A 26,108-nucleotide genomic window follows, 5' to 3' on the forward strand; every position below is an offset into this window, starting at 1 on the left:
GTGCTGCTTCTAGGGCCTCAGACCCGCGCGTGTCCAGTAGCGAGCTGCCGCCATCCCAGACTGAGAGGACTGACAGGCGGCGCCCGTCACTGGGGTCGCTAGTCACCAACCCCTTAGTTCTTTCTGATCGTCCCCCAAGTGCTTCTAATACTGACTCCGCGGCCCCGCGCGTGCCTGCGGAGGACGGGACCATCTGGCCCAACGAGCCCACGCCCACCGAAGGTTTCGCTCACTCCCCGCCGGAGGCCGCAGCGGCCTAGCGTAGGCCTTGGGACCGGTTTGATCGGGCTAGGACTGGACAGGCCGCGGCGGGGATCGCCCGAACCGAGGTGAGCTTGTCCCAAGGCTGTCCTCCCCGCGCGGTGACGTCACCCCTCTCTCTGGTGATTGGCCCCGGGGAGGCGGCGGCAGCCAATGGGCGCCTCGCTCAGGGTGCGGCTCTTCAAACCTTTCCCTCCTGCGGCTGCCAGCCAGATCCTGGGCTGGCTGGTGACTTGTTCCTGCCATCGGAAGGAGCTGCCTGAGGGGGTTGATGGCACAGGGTCAAGATTAAGGTCAGAGGCCTCCTAGGGCTGGGATTTGACCCGGAAGCGGTAGGAGCCCAGGCCCGGGTCAAGGAGAGACCCCGGACCTGACTTCACAGGCTTGAAAATGCCAATGAAATTCTGATCAAGCCGAACATGCTGTACGGAAAATGTGGCCTTACCGTGCCACTCGACTGTGCGTCTGTCTCCCCACTTATGCGTGAGCTCCTTGGAAGTAGACATCGGTCCTTCTCAATTACTTAGAGTAAGGGATCAATAAATGCATGTGGAACGAATAAATGACTAGATAAGGTCCAGGTGAAATTGTGTTTATATAGGTCCCTGAAAATCCAGTGGTCATTTTTATCAATTCTAAGTACTGGACTTAATAAGCTGATACCGTGTGCTTACCATGGTAGGTGCCAACACTTGAACCCTTTATTTGCATCTGTTCCAAACAGTTCTACAAGGTAGGTACAAACATCACCTCCCCTACTCCCAGCTTTGTGAAACTGAAGAAATTGAATTGGATTGAGAGAGCTTAAGTAAATTGGCTGAGGACACAGGCACTGGTAGCTGCAGAGGCAAACGTGTGAACCCTGGAACTGGTCCTAACCCGTACAGGGCATTGTCTCTCAAATGCTCTGCCTTCCACTGGTGGGAAGAGCACTGTATGTGGAAATGATGGGCCTTGAGTTCAGCCTTCTGCCCCTCTCGGTCCTAAGCTATGTGATTGTGTAAGGGTTACTTTCTCTGGGAGTCTCCGCTGTCAAATGGGGGCAATTCTAGTTCCCAGGATTACATGGGGTAATGTGCCTGGCATTGGGAATTTGGAGGGGGAGGGACTCAGATCCTAGTCCAACGCCTAAGAGAGAAGCCATTTAAATACCTCGTGCCCACTTTGTGGGACAGCGAACTTGCTTGAGTCAAAAGGGAAGGCAGGGAAAGTCCCCCACTCTAGACAGCTCAGAATCTTCCTAAATCTGGCAGGACTTTAGCCAAGGCTCCCGCTCAGCGAATGTTGGTTGGTGGAACGCACATCGTCTGCCTCTGTGGTTAGGAGGATGGCATTTCCCCCATTTTACAGGTGAGGCAGCTTCAGTGTACCGCAAGGGCTCATCTGGAAGAATCTCTTCGAGTTCTAGCCTTAACCCTCCGTCCCGCCGGCCGCCCCAGCCAGGTCGCAGCCAGCAGAGGGCGCTGCCGGGCATGGCCGAGGAGCGTCGCGGGGCCTGGTTCGGCTTCGGTTTCTGCGGCTTCGGGCAGGCGCTGGGCTCGGGGCGCGGGCGCCAGGTACACAGCCCCGAGCCTCTGAGGGCGCCAGGCGCGGGCCTCGATGTCTGCCGCGTGAGCGCGAGCTGGAGCTACACCGCCTTCGTGACCCGTGAGCGCCTCCTTCCGGCCCCATCCCGACCCCAGCCCCGGGTGCGTGTCCCGCCCCCAGCCCCGGGTGCGTGTCCCGCCCCTTCCCCAGCCTGCTGTCCGCCCCCCGCAGGTGGAGGAGGCCGGTTGGAGCTGTCTGGCTTCGCGGTCGGAGCGGCGGGCGGCTGCAGGGACGCGTGGGCGTCGGAGGAGCTCCTGGTGGTGTTGCGCGCGGGGCCGGGACCCGGGGCCGGGACGGAGCTGCAGGCCTGGGCGCCCGGTTCGGCGCTGCGCGGGGAGCCCCTCTGGGCCCAGACCGTGCCGGAGGCCGAGCGGGAAGACGGACCGGGCGGCGATGAGACCCAGGCTGGGCCGCTGCCGCTGCTGCCCTGCGCTCGCGCCTACGTGAGCCCGCGGCCGCCCTTCTACCGGCCTCTGGCCCCGACACTGCGGGCGCGCCGGCTGGAGCTGGGCGCTGAGCACGCGTTGCTGCTGGACGCGGCGGGCCAGGTGTTCTCCTGGGGCGGGGGCAGGTGAGGTGGGCCGGCTGGGCTTTTGCGGCGATGACGGGGGGTGGGGTGGGGGGGGTGCGGGTAAATGTGGCTCGGAGTGGGAGGTGAGCATACAGGGGGCAGGAGAGAGCGATTGGGGAGGGAAGGGGAGGGAGACCCCTTGGTGTGACTGTAGTTGACTAGGGTCTCCCTTGCTCAGGCACGGACAGCTGGGCCACGGGACTCTGGAGGCAGAGCCGGAGCCGAGGCTGCTGCAGGCGCTGCAGGGCCTAACCATGGCTGAGGTGGCCGCAGGTGGCTGGCACTCTCTGTGTGTGAGTGGTGAGTGACCTAGTGCTTTTCCAAAACCAGCTCAAGGTCTCGTAGGCGCCAAACCTTCCTCCTCCTCTCGCAGATTGATGGGTGCCCTAGCCGGGCCTCCTCCCAAGCTCCTCCCACATCAGCCAGCCCAGTCTTTCATGACTCCCTAACGCCTCTCAGATTCAGCCCCTCTGCCGCCACCATCACCCACTCGCACCCGGACTGTTACAATTGTTTCCTGTCTTCTGTTACTAGTCCCACTACCCCTCCCTTCAGTCTGCCTCCAGCCAGGGCTGTCTTTCTAAAATACTCCCCAAGGGAGAATGAACGGGTAAGGGGCAACCGAGCTAAGGAGGAGAAAAAGGCATCAGTTGCCCGGGTGGCCGTGATGTGTGGCACACAGTGGACACTTGGATGCCCACCGGGAGGAGGAGGATGGTGAGTGTGAGCTCTGGTGGTGCCACAGCTGGTGATCCAGGACCAGAATGAGGAGTTTCACCTGAGATTGTGTTCACCACTCTGGCAGGTGATCCAGGTGCAGCTGATTTCTAGGCTGTTGGGTGCGGCTGGGAGCGAATGATCTTTGCAAGGATTTGCATTTGGGGCTCTGGCCGCCAGTTATATCGTTACCGACCAGGTCCTGATGCGCAGCAAGCCAGACGCTGAGATGCCAAGGTTTACAGCCAAGAAACAGTTTGTTCACAAGGCAGCCAAGCGAGGAAATGTGAGAATAATAAGTCTCAGATCTGCCTCCCTGAAGGGAGTTGGGGTATTTATGGGATAAGCAGGGTGGTCTTAGGCGTGGGGAAAGGTGATTGGAGGGAGGGAAGAAGGTTAGGTAGTCAGTGCTCTGAGCAGGCATATCTGGGTCACATGCTTCTGCATATTCAAAATGGAGGTGCTTTGGGAATTCCCTGGCGGTACAGTGGTTAGGACTCGGCGCTTTCACTTCAGGGGCCCTGGTTCAGTCCCTGGTTGGGGAACTAAGATCCCACAAGCCACGCAGTGTGGCCAAAAAAAAAAAAGTGGAGGCGCTTAGCATGATCTGAGGGTGGAGTTTTTTCCAGCCCTCTGACATCAAAAGGCCATCCACTGGACATCTGCACAGGCCCAGTTTTAGGGTCAGTGGCCCCAACTAGTCCCCAGCTGGCTTTCACTGGGCAGGAGCTGACTCCAAGTTCCTGTGAAACAACTGAGTTGCACGAAGCTGGGAAGGTATGCAATTAAAGAGGAAAAAAAGAAAAATAACCAAAGTGAACTTAATCAATGAAGGCACTTAACAAGCAAAGGGGTTTTAACAGGGTGTTCCCTCATCTGTTGTTCTGTAAGAGAAGTTCAAGAATTTCTGTTAGTTATCAGCTTCTGTTAACGCTATGGGGCATGGTTTCACCAGGGGTCTTTAAAAACTACTTATGCCTGTACTGTCCCGTCCATATTCACATGTAATGGGCCTGGGTCGGCAGCCAGGCTTGAGAATGAGTGGGCTGGAGGGAGAGAAGAGAGGGCTGGAAGGTGAGCCCAATGCGAAGTCTCGCACTAAGGTCCAAAAGGCATTTGAGGCCTTGGTGTCGCGTGGTTGGAGCACGGATGCTTCAGACCAGACCTCCCAGGTTCAAATCATCACCCTGCCCCTCGTGATCTTGGGCAGAGCACCTAACCTCTCTGTGCCTCAAGTTTTCTCTTGAATAAAATGGGGATATTGTGCTTAAAACAGTGGCAACAGAATAAGCACTTGATAAAAATTAGCCACTGCTGTTAGTGAATTTTTAGCATAGGGCTGTTGCTCCAATCAACCAACTCCAGTGCTGTGAGAGCTTCCAGAGGCCTTCGGGGGAGGGGGAGGGTGCAATGGGTAAAGGGGGTTGGCTGGATGGTGACAGATGAAAACTAACCTCTTGGTGATAAGCACACTGTAGTGCATACAGAAGTCAAAATATAATGCTGTACACATGAAACTTATATAATGTTATAAACCAATACCACCTCAGTTAAAACAACAGTTTTTTAAAAGGCCTTCAGCAGGACTGGTGGCAGGTAGGGCTGACGAAAGGGGCCTGGGCTCAGTGGATGTGAAAAAAAGATCACTGGGGAACTTCCAGGGCCACATTTCCAAACTGCACGCGGGGGAGTGGGGGGTACAATTTAACAAAAAAGGAAAAAGTGAAAATGGAGAGGAAGAGCCAGCAAGAGACTTCCTTTAAGAATAGGGTGGGGCTTCCCTGGTGGCGCAGTGGTTGAGAGTCCGCCTGCCGATGCAGGGGACATGGGTTCGTGCCCCGGTTTGGGAAGATCCCACATGCTGCAGAGCGGCTAGGCCTGTGAGCCACGGCTACTGAGCCTGCGCGTCCGGAGCCTGTGCTCTGCAACAGGAGAGGCCACAACAGTGAGAGGCCCGCATACTGCAAAAAAAATAATAAAAAAAATTTTTTAAAAATAGGGTGACCCAGGGGCTTCCTTGGTGGTGCAGTGGTTGAGGGTCCGCCTGCCGATGCAGGGGACACGGGTTCGTGCCCCGGCCCGGGAGGGTACCGCGTGCCACCGAGCGGCTGGGCCCATGAGCCATGGCCGCTGAGCCTGCGCGTCCGGAGCCTGTGCTCCACAACGGGAGAGGCCACAACAGTGAGAGGCCCGCGTAACGCAAAAAAAAAGAAAAGAAAAAAAAAAAAGAATAGGGTGACCTGAAGGCACTTAAGGGGGAAGGGGCCCTGTTGAGACAAGGAAGCTGCTGGGGCCTGAGGGAAGCACTTTGCCTGGAGTGCTGACTTGGGCCGAGCAGGCAGGAGTTGCCTCTAGGGAGCTAGTGGGGTGTAGTGGAGTCTGGATGGATGCACTTGCTTAGGAGGTGGAGGGGGCGAACACAGTCTGTTAATGGGGCCCCTTTATCTCTCTTTCAGAGGCTGGGGATATTTATATCTGGGGCTGGAATGAATCAGGGCAGCTGGCCCTGCCCACCAAGAGCCTGGCAGAGGATGGAAAGACAGCCGCAGAAGGTGAGAGTCAGTTCTCTTTTTTGGATATATTTTATTGAAGTATAGTTGATTTATGTTGTTAATTTCTGCTGTATGGCAAAATGATTCAGCTATACATATATATATATACATATTCTTTTCCGTTGTGGTTTATCACAGCTTATTGAATACAGTTCCCTGTGCTACACAGTAGGACCTTGTTGTTTACCCATCCTATATATAATAGTTTACATCTGCTAATCCCAAACTCCTAATCCATCCCTCCCCCACCCCCCTCCTCCTTGGCAACCACAAGTCTGTTGGTGAAGGTCAATTCTTGATTTCCACACGTTTCTGTCATTCCTGACTCCTGGCCATATTGCTGGCCTGAGAGCCACAGCCTCAAAAGGGTGTGTGACATCCTTGGGACCCCAGGACACAATGAAGGACTCTGAGCCCCTTATGAGGGGGAGCACGGCAAGGCCGATGCCAGTGTCAGCACTACATGCCCCACAGACCTGTCAACTCCAGCACTTCCCAGGGAATGTGGGGTTGGGAGCGATGGCCCGAGCTAAAGCAAGTGTGTCAGCTGTTGTAGTGTATGAGTCAGCGTATGAATGAGGTTTAGATCAGCGCTCAGTGAGTGTTCAGCATCATTATCATCATCACTCTTATTACTTCTCTGAAGCCTCAGGACTGAATGAAGATGGTTCTGAAGTGAAGAGAGTAGCCGGGGGTGAGGATGGAGCCCCCGCCCCCTTCATAGCTGTCCAGCCCTTCCCGGCTTTATTGGACCTCCCCCTGGGCTCAGATGCAGTCAAGGCCAGCTGTGGATCCCGGCACACAGCGGTGGTGACAAGTGAGTGGGGCTGGGTAGGCTGGTTCAGGATGGAGCGGGAGGTCCCTCCACCCCGCTCTCTAGCTGGTGGCTGCAGAAAAGGGTGTGGTCACCTAAAAAACTACCATTTTAATTAAGCATCTTTGACATGTACTGAGTAGCTGCCCCACTCAGTACACTCCCACGGGGCTTTAACAGTGGCTCCCCAGCCTGTCAGGCCCCAAAGGTTCTTCCTTCTGGAGGGAAGCTAGTGTTGCCAGCCTTTCATCTGACAGCAGGGCTGTCCTAAACTCAGCAGCTGTGAGTTGCAGGCCAATCAGTCTGCATATAGGGAGGTGAACTTTTTCAGTTTGGATCCTGTATCATCCCAAATGTGACTAGACAGTTGTTAAAAAGAGAGAGCATATGTTTTGCTACGCCAAGTGAGTCTCATGGTGACCATAACATGCTGTCAGGCCGAGCTGGACAAATGCCTAGTCAAAGAGCAGTGGTGTCAGCCCCTTACTGTCCTTTTGCTGTCCTTTGGTTGCAGGAACCGGGGAGCTCTACACCTGGGGCTGGGGTAAGTAAAAGGTTTGCTTTTGTGATGCTTAAACCAAGGGGAGGAAAGACCTGGGAGTAGAGGGCAGGTGACAACAGCCATGCAGAGAAGTGGAAGCAGGGGCCTCGGCCTGACCATTGGGACTGAAAAGCTGTCTACTCCCTTCTCTGGAACAGATCTAGGCACACTCAGAGGAGCAGAGACCAGACAAGAGAGAAATATGACAACATGTCAGTATTTCCCATCTACCTTTCTGAAAAAGTATTTGTCTTAAGGGAATATTTAGCCAGCAGTCATGAAACATCTTTTGGTCTGGCACTGGGTAGAGAAAAAGATAAAATAAAAATCTCTGCTCTGAACATCTGAGCTTAGGAGTGGAGAGCCTGGAGGAGCATCTTGCCTCTTGGGGACCTGTGGAATTGCCTGGTCCTGGAGGCTCTGTGGTGCTGGTCTCCTGAATTCACGGAGCAGACACCAGCAGAGTGGTGGCTTAAGCCCAGCACTTCAGTCAGTGGGCTATTTTTCCTTCCTGGAGGGGAAAAGCCACAAGGCCCAGTGGAGAGGATGGCAAAGCAGCTTATTTCACTTTAGGTAAATATGGACAGCTTGGCCACAAAGACACGACCAGCTTGGATCGGCCCTGCCGTGTGAAGTACTTTGTAGATAAGCAACTCCAAGTAAGGACCGTGAGCTGTGGGCCCTGGAACACCTACGTGTATGCTGTGGAAAAAGAGAAGAGCTGACATGTATAGATAAGGGCATAAAATAAATGTAGAGTGAAAAATTATGAAGCTAACACCCGTGAAACTCCCCCCAGGTCAAGGAAAACCATTGCCAGCACCCCAGAGGCCCCACATTTGGCCTTCCCTATCACAGCCCTCTTGCTCCACCTTAGAGCAGGCAGCATTCTCAACTTTGTCTTCACATTAGAAACACCTGGAGGGAACTCCCTGGCAGTCCAGTGGTTAGGACTCTGCGCTTTCACTGCCTAGGGTGCGGGTTCAATCCCCAGTCTGGGAACTAAGATCACACAAGCTGCATGGCACAGCGTGGCCCCCCAAAAAAAAAAAAAAAAGAAAGAAAAGAAAGAAACACCTGGAGATTTGAAACTGGATGCCTAAAGCCAGCATTGCAGACACAATGAAATCAGAACTTAGGGGTGTGGAACCTAGATGTGGGTAGATTTTTTAGGCTGCCCCACCCCCAGTGATTTGGAGGTAGTGCTAAGATTGGGGACCACTAGAGGTCATCTCCTTTTGTTATTCATATACCTGTTATCATTTTGACTCATACCATTCCTGTATGCATCTTTATACAATATAATTTGTCTGCTTTTGAACTTTAGGTAAATAGAATCTTTCTGTGTATGTTCTTTTATGTCGTGTTTTTCATCAGCACTGTGTGATTCATCTGTGGTGTCGTGCAGTTGATTCATTTTTATTGTTATATGGTATTCCATTGTATGAATTATACCTCAAGTTATATATTCTCTTACTGATAGTAATTTTTTTTCTTATTGAGTTAAAATACACATAACAAAAAATTTACTATCTTAATCATTTTTAAGTGGCATTAAATACATTCACATTGTTGTGTAGCCATCACCACCATCCATTCCCATCTCTTTTCATCTTGTAAATCTGAAACTCTACAGCTATTAAACAATAACTCCCTGTTCTCCCCAGCCCCTGGCAACCATCATTATACCTTGTGTCTGTCTTTGTGCTCTTGACTACTCTACGTACCTAATATAAGTGGAATCATACAGTATTTATCTTTTTATAAGATAAATATTGAATTATTTCACTTGGCATAATGTTCTCAAGGTTCATCCATGTTATAGCATATTGCAGAATTTCCTTCCTTTTTAGGCCTGAATTCCATTGTATGTATATACCACATTTTGTTTATCCATTCATTGGTTGATGGACACTTGGGTTGCTTTCATGTTTTAGCTATTGTGAATACTGCTGCTATGAACATGGGTTTACAAACATCTCTTTGAGACTCTGCTTTTAATTTTTTTGGATATGTACCCTAAAGTGGAATTGCTGGGTCATATGGTAATTCTATTTTTAATTTTTTGAGGAGCCTACATACTGTTTTCCACAGTGGCTTTCCCATTTTACAATCCCACCAATAGTGCACAAGTGTTCCAATTTCTCCACATCCTCACCGAACACTTTGTTTTCCGTTTTTTTGACAGTAGCCATCCTGATAGGTGTGAGGTGGTATCTCATTGTAATTTTGATTTGAGTTTCCCTAATAATCAGTGATGTTAAGCATCTTTTCATGTGCTTATTGGCCATTCACGTATCTTTTTTGGAGAAATGTCTATTAAAGTCCTTTGCCCATTTTTGAATCTGGTTTTGAATCTGGTTGTGTGTGTGTGTTGTTTTAGGAGTTCTCGATGTATTCTAGGTACTAACCCCTTATCAAATAAGTGATTTGGAAATGTTTTCCCCCATTCTGTTGGTTGCCTTTTTACTTTGTTGATACTGTCTCGATGCAAAGTTTTTTTAATTTTCATGAAGTCCAATTTGTCTATTTTTTTGTTGCCTATGCCTTTGTTGTCATATCCAAGAAATCATCACCAAATCCAATGTCACGAAGCTTTTGTCCTATGTTTTTCCAAGAATTTTATTGTTTTAGGTTTTATATTTTGGTCCTTGATCCACTTTGAGTTAATTTTTGTGTATAGTGTTAGGTAAGAGTCCAACTTCATTCTTTTGCATGTGGTTATCCAGTTTCCCCAGCACCATTTGTTGAAAAGGCTGTCCTTTCCTCACTGAATGGCCTTGGCACCCTTCTCAAAAATCATTTGATTATATATTTGAGGGTTTATTTCTGGGCTCTCTATTCTATTTCATTGATTTATATGTCTGTCTCTTTTTATGTCAATACTGTTGTGATTACTATAGCTTTGTAGTAGGTTTTGAAACCAGGAAGTGTGATTCCTCCAGTTTTAGTCTTTTTCAAAATTGTTCTGTCTGTTGGGGTCCCTTGAGATCCTATTTGAGTTTTAGTGTTTTTCTATTTCTGTATAAAGGTCCTTGAAATTTTAGGGAATGCACTGAATCTATAGATTGCTTTGGGTACTACTAACATTTTAACAATTTTTTTTAATTTATTTTTTTTGGCCACGTCGGGTCTCAGTTGAGGCACATGGGGTCTTCATTGAGGCGTGCGGGATCCTCCGTTGTGGCACGGGCTCTTCATTGTGGCGCTTGGGCTTCTCTCTAGTTGCAGCGTGCAGGTTTTCTCTCTCTAGTTCTGGCGTGCAGGCTCCAGAGCGCGTGGGCTCTGTAGTTTGTGGCACGTGGGCTGTCTTGTTGAGGCGCGCGAGCTCCGTAGTTGTGGTACACGGGTTTAGTTGCCCCACGGCATGTGCGATCTTAGTTCCCCAACCAGGGATTGAACCTCTGTCCCCTGCATTGAAAGGTGGGTTTTTACCACTGGACCACCAGGGAAGTCCACTTTTAATGACATTAAGTCTTCCAATCCATGATCATGGGATGTGTTTCCATTTATTTATGTCTATAATTTCTTTCAGGAGTGTTTTGTAGTTTTCATTGTACATGTCTTTTACCTCCTTGGTTAATTCCTAAGTATTTTATTCTTTTTGATGCTACTATAGAGTCATTTTTTAAAATTAATTATTTATTTTTTAAAATTAATTATTTATTTTTGGCTGTGTTGGGTCCTTGCTGCTGCACGTGGGCTTTCCCTAGTTGCGATGAGCCAGGCTACTCTTCGTTGTGGTGCGCAGGCTTCTTATTGCAGTGGCTTCTCTTGTTGTGGAGCTCTACGCACGCGGGCTTCAGTAGTTGTGGCTCATGGGCTCTAGAGCACAGGCTCAGTAGTTGTGGCGCACGGGCTTTGTTGCTCCGTGGCATGTGGGATCTTCCCAGCCCAGGGCTCGAACCCAGGTCCCCTGCACTGGCAGGTGGATTCTTAACCACTGTGCCACCAGGGAAGCCCTGGAATCATTTTTGTAATTTCCTTTTCAGATTGTTCATTGTGTATAGAAATACAACTGATTTTTGTGTGTTGACTTTGTATCCTGCTCCTTTACTGAAGTCATTTATTAGTTCTAACAGCTTTTTTGTAGTCTTTAGGATTTTCTACATATAAGATCATTCATCTGCAAACAGAGATACTTTTACTTCTTCCTTTCTAATTTGGAGGCCTTTTATTTCTTTTATAACCTAATGGCTCTGACTAGAACTTCCATTACTATGTTGAATAAAAGTGGTGAAAGTGGGCATCCTTGCCTTGTTCCTGATCTTAGAGGAAAAGCCATTGAGTATTATGTTTGCTGTGGGATTCTCATATACGGATTTTATTGTGTGGAAGTGGTTCCCTTCTTTTCCTATTTTATTGAGTGTTTTTAATCACGAAAGGGTGCAGAATCTTGCTTTTTCTACATCAGTTGAGATGATCATGTGTTTTTTTTCCTTCATTTTGTTGATGTAGCATGTTACATTGATCATCCTTGTATTCCAGGAATAAATCTCACTTGGTCATGATGTATAATCCTTTCCAAGTGTTGCTGAATTCTGTTTGCTAGTATTTGCTGAAGATTTTTTTCATCTATGTTCAAAAGGGATATTGGTCTATAGTTTTCCTGTAGTGTCTTCTGGCTTTGGTATCAAAGTTATGCTGGCCTCACAGAATGAGTTAGGAAGTGTTTTTTCCTCTGAAATATTTCGGAAAAATTTGAGGATTGGTGTTAGTTCTTTAAATATTCGGTAGAATTCACAGTGAAGCCATTAGGTCCAAGGATTTTCTTTCTTGGGAAATTTTTTTTAAATTATTTGTTTATTTTTGGCTGTGTTGGGTCTTCGTTGCTGCGTGCGGGCTTTCTCTAGGTGAGGTGAGCAGGGGATACTCTTTGTCGCAGTGCGCGGGCTTCTCATTGTGGTAGTTTCTCTTGTTGCGGATCATGGGCTCTAGGCACGCGGGCTCAGCAGTTGTCGCTTGCGGGCTCTACAATGCCCACTCAGCGGTTGTGGTGCACGGGCTTAGCTGCTCCGCAGCCTGTGGGATCTTCCCGGACCAGGGCTCAAACCCATGTCCCCTGCATCGGCGGGTGGATTCTTAACCACTGTGCCACCAGGGAAGCCCTTTCCTGGGAAATTGTTGAGTAGTGATTCAATCTCCTTACTAGTTATAGGTCTATTGAGATTGTTTATTTCCTTCTGATTTAGTCTTGATAGGTTTTGTGTTTCTAGGAACATGTCCATTTCACCCAGGTAATCTGATTTGTTGGTGTACAATTAATTGCTCATAGTACTCTTTTTAAAAAAATTTTATTTATTTATTTGGCTGCACCAGGTCTTAGTTGCAGCATGTGGGATCTAGTTTGCTGACCAGGGATTGAACCCAGGCCCCCTGCACTGGGAGCAAGGAGTCCTAACTGCTGTACTACCAGGGAAGTCCCCATAGTACTCTTTTAAAACCCTTTTTTCTTTCTGTGGAATTAGTAGTAATGTCCCTGCTTTCATTTTTTTAAATATATAAATTTATTTATTTTTATTTTTGGCTGCGTTGGGTCTTCCGTTGCCACACAGGGGCTTTCTCTAGTTGAGGCGAGGGGGCTACTCTTTGTTGCGGTGGTGGGCTTCTCATTGCAGTGGCTTCTCTTGTTGGGGAGTACAGGATCTAGGTGGGCGGGCTTAGTTGCTCCATGGCATGTATGTAGGATCTTCCTGGACCAGGGATCGAACCTGGGTCCCCTGCACTGGCAGACGGATTCTTAACCACTGCCTCACCAGGGAAATCTCCTTGCTTTCATTTCTGATTTTAATGACTTGTGTCTTTTTTCCTTAGTCCATCTAGCTAAAAGTTCATCCATTTCATTGATCTTTTTAAAGAACCAACTTTTAGTTTCACTGATTTTCTCTATTGTTTTTCTATACTGAATTTCATTTATCTTTGCTGTAATCTTTATTTCCTTCCTTCTGCTAGCTTTTGGTTTAGTTTGTTTTTTTTCTAGTTTTCAAGTTGAAAGTTAGATGGCTGACTGACTTAAGATCTTTCTTGTTTTTTTAATGTGAACATTTACAGCTATAATTTCCCCTTAGCACTGCTTTTGCTGCATCCCATAAGTTTTGGTATGCTTTGTTTTTTTATTCATTCTAAGTATTTTCTAATTTCCCCTGTGATTTCCTCTTTGATCCACTGGTTATTTTTAATTAATATTAAATATTAATATTTATATAAATATAAATGTTAATATAAAAATAAATATTAAGCCCCGGCTAGCGGGGGCTACTCTTCATTGTGGTGCGCAGGCATTGTGGTGCGCGGGCTGCAGTGGCTTCTCTTTGTTGCGGAGCATGGGCTCTAGGCGCGTGGGCTTCAGTAGTTGTGGCACACGGGCTCAGTAGTTGTGCACGGGCTTAGGTGCTCTGCGGCATGTGGGATCTTCCCGGACCAGGGCTTGAACCCATGTTCCCTGCATTGGTAGGTGGATTCTTAACCACTGCATCACCAGGGAGGTCCCCAGGACTATTTTTTCCAAGTCTTTGTCTAATATAGCTGCCATTAAGTCTTTTTCAGGGACAATATTCTGGTGATTTAGTTTCTTTTGAATGGGCCATACGCTAATGTTTCTTTGCATGCCTTGTGACTTTTTTGTTGAACACTGGACATTTGAATCTGGTAGTATGGTAACTCTGGGAATCAGATTCTCCCCCTTCCCCAGGGTTTGCCATTGTTTTGTTTTTCTGAATTGTCGTAGGCTGTCTCTGTACCAAGGATCAGCCTGAGGTGTAAATGTAATATCATCTTTTCTGAGCCTTTCCTTAGGTATTGTGGTCACTTTCTAATTTTCCCCATATATGCAGATACTTATGAATGTCCTAGTCTTTAACATCTGACTCCCAAAAGGGAAAAAATGAAGGGGGAACATAAGGGCACTGATCTGTTAAATTTCCTGGAAGTCACTTGGGTGGTGGGTTGCTAGTACCAGAGGGAGGAAAACAGTTCTCACAGAATGGTGGTTGTGGGTTACTGGCTATCTGGCGGCTCCCTGGAGGACCAGTGCAAGAGCTCACCTTTGTTTTGCCAGACGTAGTGTTCCCAGGGCTGGGCAGCTTTTGCTGAAAATATTTAAAGGCACAAGTATTGCCTGCAATAACCTGGACAAGGGAAAGATCTGGGAAGAAAGAGGTTGGGAAAGGATATAATAGGGAGAAAGGCCTTTTAAAAGGTCCCACATCATACTGGGGAATCAAAGCATAACACATGCCCAGGGCTGGATATTTGCTCAGAAATGCCTGAGAAAATAATAAGCTTTCATGTCTAGCATTCAGGCTCCACACAAGCAGGACTGAAAGCTAAGGCAGAGTTGTACACAGCCTGGCTAAGCAGTAAAGGGTTGCTCCAACACAAAGCCAATCATCTGTAAAGAGTGTATTTTTTTTCTCACTTTTCTTTTTATAAGTGAGTTTTGCAAGGTTGCAGGATACAAGAGCAATATACAAAATCAACTGCTATATGTACCCAAGCAACAACCAGAAATTCTAATTAGAAAATACCATTTACAATAGCATCAAGAAACCTGAAATACTTTGGGATAAATCTAACAAAGATGTGAAAGATCTGTAAACATGACCTACAAAATACTAAGAGAAATTAAAGAAAACCTAAATAAATGGAGAGATATGCCTTGTTTGGGGGTTGTCAGTTCTCCCTCAGTTGGTCTACAGATTCAATGCAATGCCAATAAAAATCCTACCAGATTTTTGGGTAGAAATTGACAAGCTTTTTTCCTAAAACTCATACAGAAATGCACAGTAACCAGAAAAGAAAAAATAACGTTTAAAAGCACCAAGTTAGAAAACTAACATTACCTGATTTCAAGAATTCGTATTAATCCTCAGTAATTAAGGCAGGGTAGTACTGTCATTAGGACAAATAGATTAGTGGAACAGAAATGTACAGTGGAGAAGGTTTAGCTTTTCAGCTAATAGTGCTGGACAACTGGCTACCTGTATGCAAAAAGAATGAACTTAAAGCCATACCTGGAGCCATACAGATAGATGATACACAGAGCCAAAATGAATCAGACGTAAATGTAAAACTGAAAACTTTAAACTTCTAGGAGAAAACCTTTATCATCTTGGGTTAGGTAAATTTCTTAGAGTAACAGCAGTACAATCCAAAGAACAAATGGATTTCATCAAAATTATACCTCTGCTCTTCAGTGACACGGTTGAAAGAATTAAAGCAGCCTGAAATTAATATAATGTATCTCAATTATACTTCAAGAAAACAAAAAGAAGCCACAGATGGGGACAAGATCTTTGCAAAACATACACCTGGATAAAAGAACTTGTATGCAGGATATATAGAGAGCTCTCAAAACTCAACAGTAAGAACACAGCTCTGGAATTCCCTGGCAGTCCAGTGGTTAGGACTCCGCACTTCCGCTGCTGAGAGCCTGGGTTCGATCCCTGGTTGAGGATCTAAGATCCTATAAGCCACATGGGCACAGCCAAAAAAATAAAAAACAAATACAATTTAATTTTTAACATGGCCAAAAATAGTAAACGGGTACTTTACCAAAGAAGATAAGAATGATGGCGAAAAAGTACACAAAAAGATGTTAAACGTCATTAGGGAAGTGAAAATTCCAACCACAATGAGATACCATTTCACAGCCACTAAAATGGCTAAAATTATAAAGACTGACCATACAAAGTGTTGGAAAAGATTGAAGAAATTGGAACCTTCAGGGACTTCCCTGGTGGCACAGTGGTTAAGAATCTACCTGCCAGTGCAGGGGACACGGGTTCGATCCCTGGTCTGGGAAGATCCCACATGCCATGGAGCAACTAAGCCCGTGCACCCCAACCACTGAGCCTGCGCTCTAGAGCCCATGAGCCACAACTACTGAGCCCACATGCTGCAACTACTGAAGCCCGCACACCTAGAGCCCACACTTCACAGCAAGAGAAGCCACCACAATGAGAAGCCCACACACTGCAATGAAGAGTAGTCCCCACTCACAGCTAGAGAAAGCCTGCGTGCAGCAACAAAGACCCAACACAGCCAAAAATAAATGTTTAAAAAAAAAAGAAATTGGAACCCTTATCCATTATTAATGAGAATGTAAAATAGTCCAACCACTTTGGAAAACTGTTTGGCAGTTCCTTAAAAAGTTAAAACATACACCTACCATACGTATGATGCAGCCATTCCACTCCTAGGTATTTAGCCAAAAGAAAATATATCTCCATACAAAGACTTGTACATAGCAATGAAACCAGAGTTTCCTAATAGTACCTCAGCCTCTTTATACATCAGGATTTAGGCTTTTTATTCCTCTAAAAAAAACTCTTTTCTCAGGATAAGAGATGTTCGTAATTTCGAAACACTCAAAAGAATGTGAAAATCATACTCCCGACTAAACATTTCTTGTATGTTCTTTTAGTCTTTTCTGTTTTCCACAGACAAAAACCAACCAAAAAGTGACATGGGGAACAGTGAAAGCACACACCACAGGATAGATCTCTGAAATAGAAGTACCCACATTTTAATTTATTTTTAGGAATATTTATATTTTAAAATCAGGACGTTTATAGGATGCCTAACCGGCGTGGCCGACACAGAGCAACCCACACGGTAGCGTCCGAGAACCATGCACTGCGCTGCCAGTAGTACTGGTGCCGGCAGCCGGAGGATAAATAATAGTGCTCGGGGGGGCACAGCAGCGACTGATACAGAGGGTAGGCGAAGGAGGAGCCTCATCGTGGACGCCACAGCAGTACTGATACGTGCAAAGTTCCAGATCTCCACGACAGAAACGGCCCAACCCACCCAAACAGCCTCCCAACTTGGCTGGCAAGTGCAGAGGGTGGAGGAACGCAGGCACGGGGGGCACAGGGATGGGGAACTGGACCCAGAGAAAAACTGAAGAGGCAGAGTTCAGACAAGTACGTGTGTTCACACACATACCCCCACAGCACTGGCCTATATAACGAAACTGTACACAGTTTAACAAAGGTGCTCCCAGCCTCCCTGTCACCTCTTTGGCTGTGAGTCAGGCCATCCCAACTTCTGACACACAGACATCTTCATCAGGAGGAAGGCTGTCCTGTGTGGTGGGGACAGGCCTTTAGGTGAGAGCAAAGCTACTGAAGCTATAGCATTAACTGAATATCCCTAAACAAAAAAGATGTTAATTGCTAATTATAAGTGTACAAGCCAAAAACTACTTCATGTACCATACCCCAAGCTTGGGCACAGTCAATCATTTAACTACACAATGGTGAAGTAAAACAAGCCCTTGAGCATGCTTTAGCAAGTACAATTACGGGGTAGGGAAAGAAATTAGGTTCGATATGCTAAAATTTACGCTTACTGCTATGAACTGTTTTAATGTATTTCTTGAGTCAAAATAAAACCAAGTGTCTAAGGACGTACTAAGCTTATGATGGACTCTCATCTGTAACTCATTCACTTCTGTAAGTTAGGCCCGTGGTAATGGAACCTGTCCAGGCCTTCAAGCACATCTAAGCTGAAGAAACATTAAAGCCACCCCTGTATAATTAGGCACAGGGCATAGGAAACCTTAGCTGGATGACTGATCAGGGCTTCTCAGGACTGGATGTTGGTTGAATTGAGGATTCGAGAAGTAGCATCAGATTTGGAAGCCTTTGAAAGTTCTTGCTGTTGAAAAATAAATAACATCAGTGGCGTTACTGTCCCCTCTCGTACATCCCCTGCCCTTGTAAGCACGGGTGAGTGTCAGCATACAGCTCCGCACAGGCTGTGTTAGGAACAAAAGGGGAGGGACTCTGAACATCTTAGTCACAGATTAAGCATGTGTACATATGCCCCTTGATCCCTTTCCTCAGCCAGTCCATTCTATTAAAACCTCACAGAATAGAAATCCCTTATATTTCACAAAGTACTCTCTGAGTTGTCAAGCTAGGTAGGCAACAAGCTTTGGTCTTTTGAGCCCTTTAGGAAACAATGGGCCAGAACATATATCTACCAATCCCTGGGGCTGAGGGCCTTGTAACCTGCTGGTGATTTGATCTCATGCTGGAGCACATGGTATAGAAGCGGAAGACAGAGCAGGAATGACCACTGAGAAAGGACAGATGTTAGTAGAGGTTAGTCTACTGGCTTCAGTGCTGCCTGGTGGAGTCTACCAGCCATAGCAACCAAAACCAGAAGAATCTCCCTCAGCCTAGCCAGAGAGAAACGGATATATGTAAGCAGCAAGTGGATGAAGTGGGCTTGGCTGAGCAAACACAAGAGAAAGCTGGACTCTGTCCAGCAATCAGCTAGCCAGAGTGACAAATACCCACCTTCTATAGGTAGAACCACCCCTGTCAAGTAACTTGACAAAAGTAAAAGAACATAAAGCTAGCTTCAGTGCTCAAAATGAACGATAGCCTTGGGCAGCTGTCACATTCTCCATCACTGCAGCAAGAGAGTCGATGCCCTAGGCTTTAACTCAGTATCCCCCACAAAGGTGAGGGGCAGGCTTACCTCTCAACAGCTAGATACTGAGGGAAGAGAGAACACACATTGTTAAGGAAAGCGCACTGCAGTTAAGTGTTGGTAAATGTGGAGTACGTTACTAGGAGCTGAAGAGCATTGTGGGAAAAAATTACTTTCTTCCAGTGCCTCATATATGCTTTAGCAGCTCAATGTGGTGGAAAATAGGCAAAGGCAAAGAAACGAGCATTGGCTAGCTCAGAGTAGACAGAAAGTTGGCAATTCAGCTCTGAGGGGTTAGTAAGACATATATATATACTCCAGGAAGTAATCAGCACACAGGCCAAGAACCTCATAGGCAGCACACAGCTGGGGCTCCCCTCCCCACGTGGTGGGGCCTCTATTCCTTGCAGCACATTGGAGGCCTTTAATGTCACAACTGGGGAGGGTGAAAGTTTTCTGTTGTGAAATAACATGATAAAAAAACTTTGCCTGACTTTAGATGGGGCTGAGAATCCAATTCAAGTCTGAACAAGTTAATCGGCAGGTTAGTCAGTCTGTTGGGAACTTAAGCCACATATTTATTATTTCTGAAGTCTGTATTAGGAATTCCTGCTTCCTTTGTTAAAAAAAGGTTTTATGATAGTACAGCTGAGATTATTGGTTAGTGTAGCCCTGTGCCCAGATGGGAATGAAGCCAGCAGATGACAGATCAGTCTGGAAAAGGGACATGGGAAACGCAGGGGTTGCCATACAGACCTGAAGCCCAACAGTGGAGCTGTTAGAGAGGGACGGATCCTCCTAAGAACGAAGAATTGAGACAATTACCAAGAACTCCACCAAGAGAGCACCAGGGCAGTGATGAGAAGGCTCACCTCCTGCAGCCAGGGAATGGTATGTCTTACACAGAAGGATCCAGGTTAAACGTCTGCTTGCTGCTGCCATCTTTCTTCCTACGCACCACCCTCAACCCACCCCACCTCACGCCATGGTCAAGTCAGGAAAGGGATTCTCAGCCTCCAAAGAACCGCCCTAACTAATAGCCTGGGTGCCCTTGGGAAGATACCCACTCTGCCCCAACTGTGTGCTCCCCAGGGACTGGTAGATATTAGAAAAGGTGAATTACCGCAAACTCAGAATAGGTGCTGGCAACAGAATTAATGCTGAAGTTGCGTCGTGGGGGGGTCGAGGCAGGGTACCCACCGCTGAGGATGCTGCCATTGAGCTCCAGGTTCTCCTTGTTGGCTCCATGCTTGATGCCACGGGGTGTTTTTTTCCCCGAACAGGTGGAAGTGGTGACTGGCTATAGAGAAAAGAAAGATCGACCAATGTATCATCCTTATAATGACCACACACACAAATTATCCAAGGCTGATACCATCTTTATATTATTCGTGTGTCTGTAATCCTATACTTCTGGCTTATTTTATTTTTAAAATTTTTATCTTTTGGCCACGCCGTGCGCATGCGGGATCTTATTCCCCAGCCAGGGATCAAACCCACACCCCCCGCGTTGGAAGCATGGAGTCCCAACCACTGGACCACCAGGGAAGTCCCTACTTTTGGTTTAAAAACATACAAATTCTTAATGATCTGCAGAACCCTTATCTTGAGCATAGTCTGTAAAATACCTGAAAGACTGAACACATTTTAGCACGCACTCCTCACTCCCTCCTTGGGTGAGAGTACCTATCTGCATCTAGTTGTCCAGTGTCACTGGGCTGGAACCCACATGCAAGGACCTCGCTCAGTAGCAACTGAAGACCAGGCTTTGAACTAAGCCTATGGAAACTCTTCAGTTTCCCAGTCACATCCCAGTGCTTCCTGTGATACCGGACGGGGCTCAAAATGACCATTCTCTTCTCTCATTTAGTTTTTGACAGATTAGTTAGCTTACATCTGTCAACTTTCAGCATCTCGATAACCGAATCCAGGGATCTTAGAAACTGGAACAAGTTAGGTGGGGCCCTGTATGGCTGAACCATACTGACTCCTTTTTGTCAGCTCCATCTTAGGCCTACAGTCCCATCCCCTCCCCTTCCTGCATGACTGAGCTTCAGCTTACAAGGAATGAGGCCAAGCCAGATAAGTTCCCTATCAACTTTGACCCTTGCCTTCATCTGCTAAGAAAACTGGAAGAATGCCTTTTGCTGATGTAGATGATTAATGGTCTTGAGACCCTGGCAGGAGGAAAACCACCCAGTTCCTGTCACTACAGATGTGCTCCTCCCTAGTAGTCAGATTCTATTTTTAGCTTTGGCCCCCTTAAATCCCCCCGTATCTCTTTCGCGCTTGAGTGCAGCTGCAAATGCCTCTGGGTCATTGTCTGCCCGATCCTGCCTGTATGCAAGTTACCCACAATAAACTTCATAATTGCACTTTATGAAGCTGCCTGCTTTGTTTTTCGGCCTCAAAGTTCCTTCTCAGTCCAGAGGACAGTATTCAATCTCTCCACCTCCCAGCAGTCCCCGGAGTACATAGGTTGGGGCAGTGTCGGGGATGTGCTTGTACACAGAGCATACTAACCTTGCTGCCAGAAGGTGGAAGGCGAGACACAGGGGAGCGGCAGACTGTCCCCGAAAAGACAGGCCGAATGCTGCTGTTGGCCGTAGCATTGGACACAGTGGTAGTGTTCAGCTAAGGAGAAGAAAAGAGATTACTGATGTGAGATGACATGCTTAGCAGCCCATCCCTACACTACAGAGAGTGAGGATGGGAAGCAGTCTAAGATTGTTTTGCATGGTGAAGAGCTTTGAAGACACCTGTGAAAAGCATTCACTGTTCCATAAAATGGGACAACCATTTTGTTTCCAAAAGTTAAACAGACAACTATCATAAGACCCAGCCATATCATTCTTGGGTATTTACCCAAGAGAAATGAAAGCATATATCCATACAAAGACTTACATATAAATATTTATAGCAGCTTTATGTGTGGCAGCCAGAAAACTAGAATTAAGCCAAATATCCATCAACACAGGCAACTAGATAAGCAAATTGTGGTATATACGTCCAATGGAATACTGTTCAACAATAAAAAGGGGTAACCTACCGATACATGCAACAACAGATGAAAAAAGTCAGACACAGAAGTATATATACTGTATGATGCTATTTATATAAAATGTTAGAAAATGCAAACTAATCAATAGTAACAGAGCAAAGCTGCAGTTGCCAGGAGCTAGTGGGAAGTGGGTGGGGGGAGGGAAATGGGTGGTAAGGGAAGCAAAGAGAAAACAAAGGGGCAAAAGGAAACTTTGGGTGTGATGGGTATGTTCATTGTCTTGATTGTGGTGAGGGTTTCACGGTGCATACATATATCACAGCTTATTAATGGGTACACTTTAAATATTATGTGTCTACTTTATTCACTAAAGCTGTAAGCTTTTTCTTTAATTGGAAAAACTCTAGGTGGATTAAAAACCTTAAATGGGATAGCAAGACTATTCAGATACAAGACACAAACGAGGAAATACAACACAGGAAAATATCTGTGTGCCTCAGGTCCTGGGTAGGTTATTTGCAAGTACAAGCCATTAAGAAAACAGGTTGAAAACATTTTTACTATATTGATATTAAGAACTTTTTGTTCATCAACAAAACACCATAAAGAGTAAAAAGACAAGCTACAGGGACTTCCCTGGTGGCACAGTGGTTAAGACTCTGAGCTACCAATGCAGGGGGCCTGGGTTCGATCCCTGGTCAGGGAACTAGATCCCACATGCATGCCGCAACTAAGAGTTCGCATGCCACAACTAAGGAGCCCACCTGCCACAACTAAGACCCGGCACAACCAAAAAAAAAAAAAATGACAAGCTACAGAAGACACACACAAATGCTGGGAAAAGCTACTGTAACACAACTGACAAGGAAACAGCATCCAGAACATACAAAGAATTCCTATAAAATGTGCAAGAAGGAAACAAATGTTCCAACAGAAAAACTGTCGAAAACTTCTCAGAATAGGAAATCCAGAAGGCTAATGAACATGGCAGAAGGTTCAACTTCATTAGTAATTAGGAAAATGCAAACTAAAATTATAATGAGACATTACTTCACACCCATCAGATGGGCAAAAATTGTAAAGTCTGAAAATATCACATGTTGGCAAAGATTGGAGCCAGCGTAGCACTTAGGCACTACCACTGGAAGCGTACATTGTTATAACTGCTTTGGTATCACAGACTGAATGATCAGTGCAGCCAGCACTTGAGAAATGTTTGAATGCAGCACTCTTGAGATCATGGGCCGTATCACTTAATCTTTGTGTTCTCAGCATCTAATAGAGAGATTCTCAAGCTTTTAATGAAAACAAACCTTTCGAACTTCCCTGGTGGCACAGTGGTTAAGGATCTGCCTGCCAATGCAGGGGACATGGGTTCAGTCCCTGGTCCGGGAAGATCCCAAATGCCGCAGACCAACTAAGCCCGTGTGCCACAACTACTGAGCCCACGTGCTGCAGCTACTGAAGGCTGCACGCCTAGAGCCCATGCTCTGCAACAAGAGAAGCCACCACAATGAAAAGCCCGCGCACCGCAATGAAGAGTAGCCCCTGCTCACCGCAACTAGAGAAAGCCCACGCACAGCAACAAAGACCCAACACAGCCAAAAAAAAAACCTTTCTAGAATTTTGTAACACGTTTTTAAAATTTCGTCACATTATTTTCCTAATAAAAAATTAAGTACCTAATATCAAACAATAGGGAACTAGTTTAGTAAATGACACTATGTCAAAAGAATAGAATATATAGCTAAGAATGAGCATGTTATTTGAAGAAAGTTTGATGCTATGAAAAAAAAAATCACAACCAATACCAACTAGGGAAAAAGCAGAAATCAAAATTATATGTGATCTCTATTTTGTGAAAATACACTATTTTAAAAAGCTTTTTACAGAAGCAGGAAAAACACCAAATATTCTCATTGGTTCTCCTGGAGTTACATTACAGGTGATTTTTAAAACATTTTATGTGTTATAAAATATGAGTTGCAAGGGAAAAGGAAAATAATGCTCCACTTCATTTATTAAAGAAACGGTTTTAAAAAAACAAAGGAAGAAAGAAAGAAAGAAAGAAAGAAGGAAGGAAGAACTCCCTGATTTCCTGCTCTAGAGATTAACGAGTATTAGGTATCCCATTTGCCAGGCATAAAAGTCTTCTTTCACATAGTGCCATGGTCACTTGTTGGAATTACAGAATGAACCTCTGAAGGTTCTCATCATTACAGAATGTTGGCAGCTGCTGGCTCCCGAGTTTAATCTGGGACTCAACAACTGGCACACATCAAAGCTGGCCACTCCTCGACTGTCACTGTCAAGACCCTACTCAGGATTGAACTGCAGAATTGCATTCACACTGTCAAATGGACTCAACCTGGAAGGCTAGAAAAAGTCTTTCCCATCTCTGCAGGACAGAAGGCAAGAGATGGGCAGAGCCCTAGCCTCAAAAATGCCTCAGACATGGCAGTTCATGCAGCCTCGTGTTTACCTTGCGCACTTTGCCTGGCGTGCCAGGTGCCAGTCCTCGCCGCTTGCTGGGTGTTCGCGGAATACTGCCATAGAGCATCTCTGTCTCAGTTTGCTTCTTGTTCTTTAGTTGCTATGTGAAAGTCAGAAGCAAGAGTGACAAATCCCAGAAGGAGAACAGGTCTGGGATGGGGGCAGAGGCAGGGCCAGAAATCTAGCGCAAGTCTCTGCACCCAGAGCTAAAAAGAGCTGCCATGAGCTACTCCTTTTTCATCCAACCTAGAGCCCTGGCAGAGACTCTGGGCTGCTCACTCATGCTATCTTCTCCTCCTCCCAAACTGGGTTCACTTACTCGTTCCTGCTTGGCTCTCTCTTTCTCCAGTCGGTGCATCTCCCACTGTTCTGTTACGTACTCCATGAATTTCTGCCCATTCACCACAAATGCCTTTGAATGCTCCTGTTCCCACATTTCAATCCTTGCTTTCAACTCCTCTTCCAACTGAGACCAGAAACAAGGACATGTTAATTACTTCAAATTTTTGGTGTGAAGCCCAAAAGAAATGATTCTCCCAAAGAATGCCTCCTCCCTCCCCAGAGTATCATTAGCCTGACTTCAGGTAGCTGGACCCACGTGGCAACAGGTTGGAGCGGCCAGAAATCAGTCTTGGGATGGTTCATTCATAATACACATGAAGGTGGGAAAAGGCGAGAACCCAGAGCCTGACCACTACAGTTTTGGCGCCCAAAGTTGGAGGCAGCACTGGGGGAGACCAGCAACGTTAAATATGCAGTGTACACTAGAGCGGCACTATCTGGGCTCCAATCTGGAATCTACATCTTACTGGCTGTGAAGAGGTAGGCAAGTTACTTAAGTTCTCAGTGCCTCAGTTTCCTCATCTGTAAAAATGGAATTAATAATACCAACCTCTTAAGGACGTTGTGACAATTAAATGAATTAATAAAATGGAAAGCACTTGGAAACAGTATATGGCACTTAATTCAATAAATGTTAACTATTATTACTAAAATAGAGAATAGTGGGCTTCCCTGGTGGCGCAGTGGTTGGGAGTCCACGTGCCGATGCAGGGGACACGGGTTTGTGCCCCGGTCCGGGAGGACCCCACATGCCGCGGAGCGGCTGGGCCCGTGAGCCATGGCCGCTGAGCCTGCGTGTCTGGAGCCTGTGCTCCACAACGGGAGATGCCACAACAGTGAGAGGCCCGCGTACCGCAAAAAAAAAAAAAAAAAAAAAAAAAAAAAAGAGAATAGTAATGAAGTCCAAAACACTTTCTCAAAAGGTTACCTTGTGTTACGGGCTGAATTATGTCCCCTGCCAAATTCATATGTTGAAGTCTTAATCCCCAGTACCTCAGAATGTGGCTTTATTGGGACACAGAGGTAATTAAGTTAAAATGAGGTCATTAGGGTGGGTCCTAATCCAACATGACTGGTAGCCGTATAAGAAGATTTGGACACAGACACAAGCAGAAGGAAGCCCATGTGAAGATACAGGGAGAAGACTACTGTCTGGAGCCAGGAGAACAGCCTCGGAAGGAGGCAGCTCTGCTGACACCTGGATCTCAGACTTCTAGCCTCCAGAATTGTGAGAAAGTGAATTTCTGTTGTTTAAACCACCCAGTCTCTGGTACTTTGTTATGGCAGCCCTAAAAAGTTAGTAAAACTTGATATTCAGTTGCTTGTACTAGGTAGGCCCAGTATATACTTATTATCCTTTACCTAAGGAAAAATGATTCAAAGCAAGAGATAAACAAAAAGTGAGGCATTTTGTAGCCAAGCACCAAAAACTCTTTCAGTAACAATATTACCTTAGGGAGTGTTTTTTGGAGCTTGGCTCGCTGCTTTTCTTCTTTTAGAAGATTTCCTCCACGATTTGTAAATCGACTTGGATCTGAAGCTTTTCTCTGTGAAAAATACATTTTAATTAGAGTGAACCCCCGACAGTCAGACCAGTCACGTCTGCTAAGAATCCTCACTCTCATAAACAGATACATATTTTTAGGGAGACTTCAGAATTTTGCATTCCCATCCACTTTTAGCAGTGAGAAATCGTGGCTTTCTAAGGCAGGGAGTGGGGTGTGAACACTCTAAGGCATATGCAAGATCATACACTGGGGTGCAGGAAAACTAGTGTTTCCTTT

The 26,108-nt window shown here is 46.3% G+C and overlaps 2 protein-coding genes across 11 annotated transcripts in view; one reads left to right on the forward strand and one right to left on the reverse strand.

Moving 5' to 3' along the window:
* Positions 1–35: 35 nt before the first annotated feature.
* RCCD1 (RCC1 domain containing 1) lies at positions 36–10,634 on the forward strand. Of its 5 annotated transcripts, XM_082619332.1 has the most exons (9): positions 36–329; positions 944–994; positions 1,612–1,908; positions 2,020–2,419; positions 2,598–2,719; positions 5,593–5,688; positions 6,335–6,505; positions 7,017–7,046; positions 7,617–10,633. In XM_082619332.1, exons 3-9 carry the CDS (start codon positions 1,734–1,736, stop codon positions 7,766–7,768), a joined length of 1,146 nt encoding a protein of 381 aa, XP_082475458.1. In that variant the 5' UTR covers positions 36–329; positions 944–994; positions 1,612–1,733; the 3' UTR covers positions 7,769–10,633. The 5 variants fall into 5 exon arrangements, with proteins under 5 accessions (XP_082475458.1, XP_082475460.1, XP_082475456.1 ...); XM_082619334.1 differs by lacking the exon at positions 944–994 and having other exon boundaries at positions 6,940–7,046; positions 7,617–10,634; XM_082619330.1 differs by lacking the exon at positions 944–994.
* Positions 10,635–15,119: 4,485 nt separating this feature from the next.
* The window catches only part of PRC1 (protein regulator of cytokinesis 1), a 29,263-nt gene continuing 18,274 nt past the window's right edge, over positions 15,120–26,108 (reverse strand). For 2 of the 6 annotated variants that reach the window (XM_082619319.1, XM_082619322.1), the window contains exons 9-14: positions 25,776–25,871; positions 24,302–24,448; positions 23,972–24,082; positions 21,012–21,122; positions 19,612–19,788; positions 19,128–19,286 (exon numbers count right to left, since the gene is read on the reverse strand). In XM_082619319.1, the coding sequence (XP_082475445.1) occupies positions 19,143–19,286; positions 19,612–19,788; positions 21,012–21,122; positions 23,972–24,082; positions 24,302–24,448; positions 25,776–25,871 (786 nt within the window). In that variant the 3' untranslated portion in view covers positions 19,128–19,142. Of the gene's footprint in view, positions 17,706–19,127; positions 19,287–19,611; positions 19,789–21,011; positions 21,123–23,971; positions 24,083–24,301; positions 24,449–25,775; positions 25,872–26,108 lie in introns of those variants that run through there. The other 4 variants (XM_082619320.1, XM_082619324.1, XM_082619321.1 and 1 more) reach the window with 4 other exon arrangements.

The sequence above is a fragment of the Mesoplodon mirus genome, assembly GCF_964341445.2.
Source record: "Mesoplodon mirus genome assembly, chromosome: 4".
NCBI classification, from domain to species: Eukaryota; Metazoa; Chordata; class Mammalia; order Artiodactyla; family Ziphiidae; genus Mesoplodon; species Mesoplodon mirus.